At 40.8% G+C, this 7,896-nt stretch overlaps 1 protein-coding gene across 1 annotated transcript; it reads left to right on the forward strand.

Moving 5' to 3' along the window:
• The first annotated feature begins 3,221 nt into the window (after window positions 1-3,221).
• On the forward strand, window positions 3,222-7,288 carry LOC104524256 (disks large-associated protein 2-like). Its single transcript, XM_010167069.2, has 2 exons — window positions 3,222-3,374; window positions 5,714-7,288. The coding sequence occupies exons 1-2, from the start codon at window positions 3,234-3,236 to the stop codon at window positions 5,930-5,932; spliced, it is 360 nt and encodes a 119-aa protein (XP_010165371.1). The 5' UTR covers window positions 3,222-3,233; the 3' UTR covers window positions 5,933-7,288.
• The last annotated feature ends 608 nt before the right edge of the window (window positions 7,289-7,896 follow it).

Genomic DNA, 7,896 nt, shown 5'->3' on the forward strand with positions numbered 1-7,896 from the left:
TTTGGCCTTCCTGACCTTGTCCCTGCACAACTGGGCAACGTCCCTGTACTCTTTCTGGGATACCTGTCCCTGCTTCCACTGCCTGTGTAGTTCCATCTTGCCTTTTAGTTTTACCAGCAGGTCTCGACTCAGACATGCTGCTCTCTTGCCTTCCTTGCCTGATTTCTTACACCTGGGGATCGAGAGCTCTTGTGCTCTGTGGAAAACATCCTTAAAGATCTGCCAGCTCTGTTCTGCTCCCTTGTCCTTGAGGACCATTTCCCAGGGAGTCCTATTGACTAGCTCTTTGAAGAGCTGGAATTTGGCTTTCCTGAAATTCAAGGTCCTGACTGTGCTTCTCATAAAACTCATACGCCTTAGGACAGTGAACTGCACCGGTGTATGATCTCTACAGCCCAGACTGCCTCCAGTCTTGCCATCCCTGATAAGCTCCCTTGCATTGGTGACCATCAGGTCCAATATTGCTTCCCCTTGAGCAGGGCTGACTATTTCTTGTGTTAGATTTCTTGTGTTTTCCCACTCTGAAGATTTAAGCTCTGAATATTCTTCAGCTTCATTAAATCAACAATGGGCTCTGCAGAAAGCAGCAACTGCAAAACTGGACTTTCAGCTCATTCATGTTCTGAGGCTTTTCTTCCTATGCCTAATGACAGAGTTTGTTGTTAAATAGTCTCTTAGTGTGTATCCACAGCAGGCTTTCCATATGCTCCTAAGGCAGGATCTCAGCGCCACAGGGGAACGCTGCCAGACAACAGCCAGCTAGTGCATTCCCTTACTCAAAAACATCTAGCACTTACAGGGCTTCCACACAGCAGTTTTGCTAACAGTATTCAACAACAATAAGCATAAATGTAGGACAGAGAACAATGGTGTTTACTTCTGCCAATTCAAAATGCAGCAAGGGTTTAGGAAAAGGAATATACTTACTCAAACTGAAATTTAACTAGGAAACTCGCCCATCACCTATGGATTTTTTTAAAGGGTCGTGAGAACTTCAAGGGACGCCTTTGATTATGCCCTGGGTTAAGATCTTTTTCCAAAGACTCTCACTTAGGGTAAATTCATAAAAATGTAAGCTTCCATGAAGTTGTTTTTAAGAATCTACTTGGCTATCTCCTACAGTGTACTATTCCCACTAACTGCCAGGAGAAAAGATCACTGATTAATAACTACTCTCTTCTGCATTATTCACATTATCTCTTGTAACACCCTATTTTTTCTTTGAAGTGTCCTCCTCCATACTCTCAAGTCAGTTCGTGAGATCATTGCTCAATATGTCATGGTTGCAGGCAAAAACAGAGAGGCTCAAGCACCAGCTAGGTATTTTTTGCTTGCTTTAGTCTTCCTTCAGGAGGGCTGCAAAGCTGAATTCCAAGTAAGATGTAAATATATGAGCAGCTTCTGAGAAGAAACAGGTTTAAGCCAATCTTCTCAAAACTTAGTTAGTGATATTTGTGCCAGCATTTGCCGGTGGACTGCGGATCCATGAGCGCTAGTAGCAGGAGACAGCCCTCTTCTCTCCAGACAGCACACTGTACTCTCCTCTGCAAGCGCCTACACCAGAGGCTGCCATCTTCCCAAACACCATGGGCAGAGTAGGACACACAAAGGTACAGAAGAGCAATTAGCCTTGATTCAGAAGGCAATGTCATTTCAATGAGTGGCATCATTTTATGGCTGTTTAGAGGAAACTGGAGAGAGGCACTGAGGAGACCAGGCTGGAGAGAACAGATTGCAATATAAGATATATTGCTGTGGGACCGTCCTGACAAATTTCACACAGGGATTTGGTTTCTGAAACCTGAGATATTGACCTCTGTAAAGTGACTAATACCACTGATATAAATTTTAAATGGTTTTGGAATAAATTGAGATCTACCCAATTAAGTTGTTTTCAATGAACACTAATCTAGAGTTGTATTATGTTTCCCAAAAGTCTGTTATAATGTTTATGGCCAGTTCTCTTAAGTCCTCAAGGCTCCTTATGAAGGAGACTTTCTTCTAGTGAAGAAGACTTCAAAGTGGATAGGCTTTTAGGCTAGTTCTTGTCCCGGATTCCCAAAGGGGTTTAGATAGCGGTGACTGCATGTTGTTATGCCCAGCTCCAGGCACTCAGCTCCCACAGTAGCAATTCGTAGTTTAAGACCCATAGAAATGTGTGATTCAAGGGAGGAATTCAATAGAATTGCTGACTTATCTCCCAAGTTTTAGGGGTTGTGTTTAATATCTGTAATGCCTTTGTCTGCTAGATTTGTAAAAGATGGGACACAGAGCCTTGCTTCAGCATAGCACCGGTGTTTCTAGCTTAGTAAACTAGTCATTGCAGCTCAGGAAAAGGGAGATCTAGAGTCTCTTTGGCCTGTTTTTGACTCCATCTCTCCATTCTGTAGACCATCTTAAAGGCTTCCTCCTGCCCAGGAAGGGAAAAGACATTTCTCCATCTCCATGTTTACCAATTAAGCCCTATTTCATTAAAGTGACAAAGCTGTGTTCTTGAACTAGTACCAATGCTCATAGAGCATAGGGTTAAGAGCCTGCATGCTACCTTCTAATGTAATTTTTATCCAGCATTGACATCAGGTTAATAGGCAAACAGAGGGTCATCTTGGTAATTGTTACCACCAATATTTGCTTCATTAAGTCTTGTGCATGTAGCACCACTGAATTGCAGTACCTGGAGGTAGTGCCTTCCCAATTCCTGAGTGTGATTTGACTCCCTGGAGGACAAAATCCTACCCTCCTCATCAAAATGTTATACCTTATGTATACACTGGAAAATTCAAGACTAATGTAAACATTGGATTCAGCATAAGCTGACAACTTCTTTGTGGTGTAATCAGCTGTCACAAATACAAATTTGAACCAGCAAGACTCCTGACTGGCTAGGATATGAACCACATTCCCCTTCCCTTTAATAATCAGCAGGCAGAGGCTGTCAGCTTGTTCCCTTTTAGAAATGCAGGTCAGCACAGCATATGGTGCTGAGGAGCTTCCCATGCTGCACGAGTTCAGGAAGGCTTGCGTATGACATCAAGCTCATTCATGTTTGGGTTGTGTAGGAGGCACAACTTTCCAGTCACAGCTCCCAGCTGTAAAGCAGGCACAGCCTTAGCACTGAGCAGCACTGTAGCAATGTAATCTGGCGCGACGCCTTTCCTGCCTCAGAGCACTTTGTTTAAAGCCTCCTGGTCTATTTATATTCTCTCCTTTGTGCATGACAGGACCCGAGCGCCATGCCGAGACCAACTTCCCAGGACTTAGCAGGTTTCTGGGACTTATTGCAGCTCTCAATTGAAGATGTCAGCATGAAGTTTGATGAACTGCACCAGTTGAAACTCAATGAATGGAAAATAATAGAATCACCTGAAAGGAAGGTAAGCAGACCATGGACAATACCATTTACTCCCCATTTGTAGTCCTGTGGTCTCTTTGTGTTAAATACAATAATGAAACACGATAGGTTCCTAACCCTAGAAAGTATCTAATTGGCATGGCCCAATTTATACATGGAAACCTTCATTAGATGTGAGGGTTTTTTTCTTTTTAACAATGATGTTGAGCTGAATTGTATGATAAATAAAATGGATTTTGATAAGTTAGTCCACTCCATAACACTTTTGTTCAAATTATTTGGATTCACATTCTAAAGGCTAGAACTGAAATATGTTCTGATTAATTCAGACTGAGGACAATAGCCTGAGAATTCAATCAAGGTAAACTCAGCACTCTGGTACATTTGGGGCAGCTTAAACCTGAGCACTACAATGTTTAATCCTGCCCGCACGACACAACTGATAGTAGAACAGGAGTGAGATAAAAGCATGTGGTGAAACATAGTGCAGGTCAAACTAAAGCTTGGCCCTCAAAAATCTGGAGGACAAAGAGTACTTCTGGCAAACTGCCTGCACCTCTGCCCTGCAGCTCCACTACGTGGGAGGCACCCCAGCCACGATGCTTACAAACCAAAGGTGGCAAATTGCCCACAGAAGCAAGGTAATTCTGAAATTGCCTTTCCCCTTTCCAGAGCTCCATCCCTCACCTTGATTATCCCACTCTCCTTGCTGGTTATTGTATCAGTCAGATGAATAAAGCACTTGGTTTGAGTCAGTGCTGTTGGCCTCAGGTGAATACTTGTTTGGTTTGGGAGGAATTAGGAGGCATTTTGACAACTCTTTCATTTCTTCATGCTCCTCTCGGATTTTAATTTTCAGCCAACTGGTTGGTGGATGGTGAGTTTGCAACTCTTGCTTACTAGTGACAACTGGAAGTAAGAAATTATTATAGTGACAGCAACAGTGATGTTCTTAAGAGGGAAATAACTAAGAGTGAAAAAAAAAAATAAGATGGGACAACAGGAATGGAGCCCTTGTGTTCCTGGCTGAAAACAGGAAATAGAGAAAATAAAGACTGGAAGAGCTGGCTGTCAGGGGGAATAGCATCTTAGGCTGCTGCACTGTTCCTGTTGAGTGGAGAATGTAGAACTATGTGCTTAAATAAACTTAGTTATTTATTCTTGGCTAATGCATTTTGGTAGTGGACTCAGACTTAGTTTAAAAAAAAAGACCAAACAATGAAGAGTCTGTAAACCATAGGCACATCAGTCCAATTTTTGTATTATTTGAATCCTGCTGTGCATCAAATTAACTGTGTTCTCCATAAGCAACAGCCCGTGCTCTGGACTATTACTATTACTTTAAGAAGTGATATAGCAGGAAGATCAATCGTAATAATCATACTATACATAAGAAGTTGTGGAGTCTCCATCTTTGGGGCTATTCAGTCCAGTATTAAATATGATGTTGAAAAACCTACTTTAACTTCAAAGTTGCATCTAATTTCAAGGGGGCTTTGAATGGGGGTTTTACGAGATCACCTCCAGAGGTCCCTTCCAACCTAAACTATTGCATGATTCCATGATTCTACATTATCTTTTTAAGGCCCTTATATATTTCACAGTCTCTAAATTGAGTAAAATATCAATTTCATACTTCAAAACAATTCTTGATTTAAAACCTGCAGAGCAATTTACAGCTACTTTGGTACCAAAATCTACTGACTCTCACTTTTTAATTTGATAATTCTTCAATATAATTTTCTTTAAAATGGTCCAGGCTGGCAAGCAGAACAGTTAGCCCTCTGTTCTCTCTCTGGTTGGTGCTTGCATGTTTCCATTTAGTAATTCATGGAGGAGACTAAACTAATAGACATGTATACACAGCTGCTATCTCCTATCCAGCTGAAGCTAAACTCAGTATGATTAATTTAATTAAAAATCCTGTCCTGCTAGTCTTAGACAGACTTTGCTCTTGATCAGACCATGCAGATGTGCTGAATTCTTATTGGAGAGCCAGTGTGTGTTTCTGTTTATAATGAATGTAACAATGTGTCAGCTAAAATTAAACAGATTCGTATGAAAGTGAGGTACGCAGGTTGCATGTGCAGGATACCTGCAAGGACAGTAGAAGGAAGCGTAGTCTTTTTTAAGGCACAGGACTGTAGAATTCGTAATGGTTGCTGAAACAACAGGGTTTTGTCAGTGTCCCTAGTGTGGATAGCTATTCATGTAATTCATTAGTCAGCTGATTGGAGAGCACAAATTGAGCATGCTTGGTGTATGTAACCAGTATTTTGCATTTCATGTCTTCAATTTGCATGCTCTGCTGACGATACCTTCCGCACGCAGTTCACCCTCAGTTTTAATGCCCTATTGCAGGAAGAAAGAAAGGTTCCTCCTCCTGTACCAAAGAAGCCCCCAAAAGGAAAATTCCCTATCACAAGAGAAAAATCTCTGGACCTACCCGACAGACAGCGACAAGAAGCTAGAAGACGGCTAATGGCTGCTAAGAGAGCAGCCTCTTTCCGGCAGAATTCAGCCACAGAGCGTGCAGACAGCATTGAGATATATATTCCAGAGGCTCAAACCCGGCTTTAAAGACAGAATGCTGCAGAGTTCCTTTTTTAAACAAAATGCTTGTACAGTTTGTCACTTACCTGGTAATTTTTGTCTCATTCTCTCCACTAAATATGCCCTTGCTGTTGTGTTCTTTGTGCCATAAGCACAGTGGAATGCTTTTGATTTCCTCAGAATTTGCTGAGCTCACCGCAAGAACGACTTCTTTTTGTATTTATTGTCTCTGACTTACAATCAGCTACAATGGATAGGGCTTGTCGAGACCTGACTTATCCAATAAATTCTCAGAGGACAACAAGAAACACCTCTTGAGATGGAACCCAGCTTACTTTTTTGTTATTTATATTTTTATAAAATGTGTGATAATTAGGGATAAGAATAACAAACTATAAATGGGTGCATCTCACCATTCACTAGAGGCATTAGCTAATCCAAGTAGAAGGTGCTACAAATGTAAAGAGCAGGAAAGAAAGAACCCATTTATCTCTCTGACCTCCAGTTTCTTTTCCTAGAACCCAGCTAACATATTTACCCATGTGCTCTGCCACTCTTCTCATCTTTGTTACTGCAGAATAACACTAGGCCTCTCGTGTCATATCAAGTTTCTGGAGATGAACAGGGATACCCAGCCACTAAAACTCCAAAGTTCATCAGAAACCAAGAAGCATACGAGTCTGGTGGTGGTGGGAATGCCCACTGAGAAACGTTTGCTGTTAGCAGTATAATGACACTCCGAAACCTAAGCAAAATTATAATGCAAGAGGACTTGAGTGATGGGTGAAAGGAAAATGGAAGCCTTAAAAAGTTAGATCTTCTGTAGCAAGATGTGTAAAGAAAAAGTTATACTCACTCCTTTGGAACACTCATTGCGTTTTTAGCAGTTCTTTTACGTGTTAACCTTTATTTTACAAACCTTCTCTCTTTCATTTCAAGAGCTGTGCTACATGTAATATTTCAAACTCTCAAAATGTTATATCAATTGAGTTTCCAGGGTATCCTTGAGAAAAAAAAAAAAAATCTTGCTTGTTTAAAATGCCAGTTGTGATGTTGTAAACAGTTTAAGAAATATGAATGTGAGTGGTAAGTATATCTAAGTTTAAATGGTTATGTTAAGGTAAAGGTGAACTGTGGTTTACAGTTGTATTTTTTTTTAGAACTATTTTTCTATGCAGTATCATTTATGGCAAGAAGAAGCTTCTTGCTTGCTTCAGACATAGAAAACCCCATGACTCAAGAGATAAGTGGTTTCCAGCCATGGAATATAAGGAAAATAATGAATTTTCAAGCCTCACATCATCAGAAGAGAGAAGTGGTAACTACCACAGTCAAAGAGGCTTTAATTTAAAACAAATTAAGAGAGAATTATTCCACTTCACCTACCTTCCAGAGCCAACCGAGCAACCCAGCACTTAGAAGTCTTCAGGTGAAGACGCAATAAGATGAGTATCCCGCAGCCCCTGATTCCAAGGTTTGAATCCTTCTGAACACTACTTTAGGTCAAAACAGTCTGAACTCAATGAGCCAGACAGCCCCAACTACTGCATCCCCTCTTTACCTGCTTTAACAAATGCAATGTATTTAGCCATAGGCAGAACAGCTATTTAATTATACTCAAGCACTTTGGTTCTTCACCTGATGAGCACTTTAAATCCGAATCCCATGCACCCTGCAGCCTGATGGATGACTGAAAACATGAAGTGTCGTAGGTTATGCAGATCTGACATTGCTTCAAATCTGTTTTCTTTTGGGTTTTTTTTTTTGTTGTTGTTTTTCTTTTTCCTTCTCTTTTTCCTACAGTGTGTAGTATTGAGCATGAGTTCTGTCTTTGGAGCACAGCTGATAAAGCATGTTTAGCTTCAAGATACGAATCTTTAGAGGTGAAGATTAGAGAAGTTTCTGTGAGGAGAAAACCCTGTAAATTGAGCCTGATATCTGGTATATACTTTACCAAATAGCCTTAAACTTTATTTGGAAGCAAAAACCAA

The sequence above is a fragment of the Antrostomus carolinensis genome, unplaced genomic scaffold (assembly GCF_000700745.2).
Source record: "Antrostomus carolinensis isolate BGI_N321 unplaced genomic scaffold, ASM70074v2 scaffold5434, whole genome shotgun sequence".
Classification (NCBI taxonomy): Eukaryota; Metazoa; Chordata; class Aves; order Caprimulgiformes; family Caprimulgidae; genus Antrostomus; species Antrostomus carolinensis.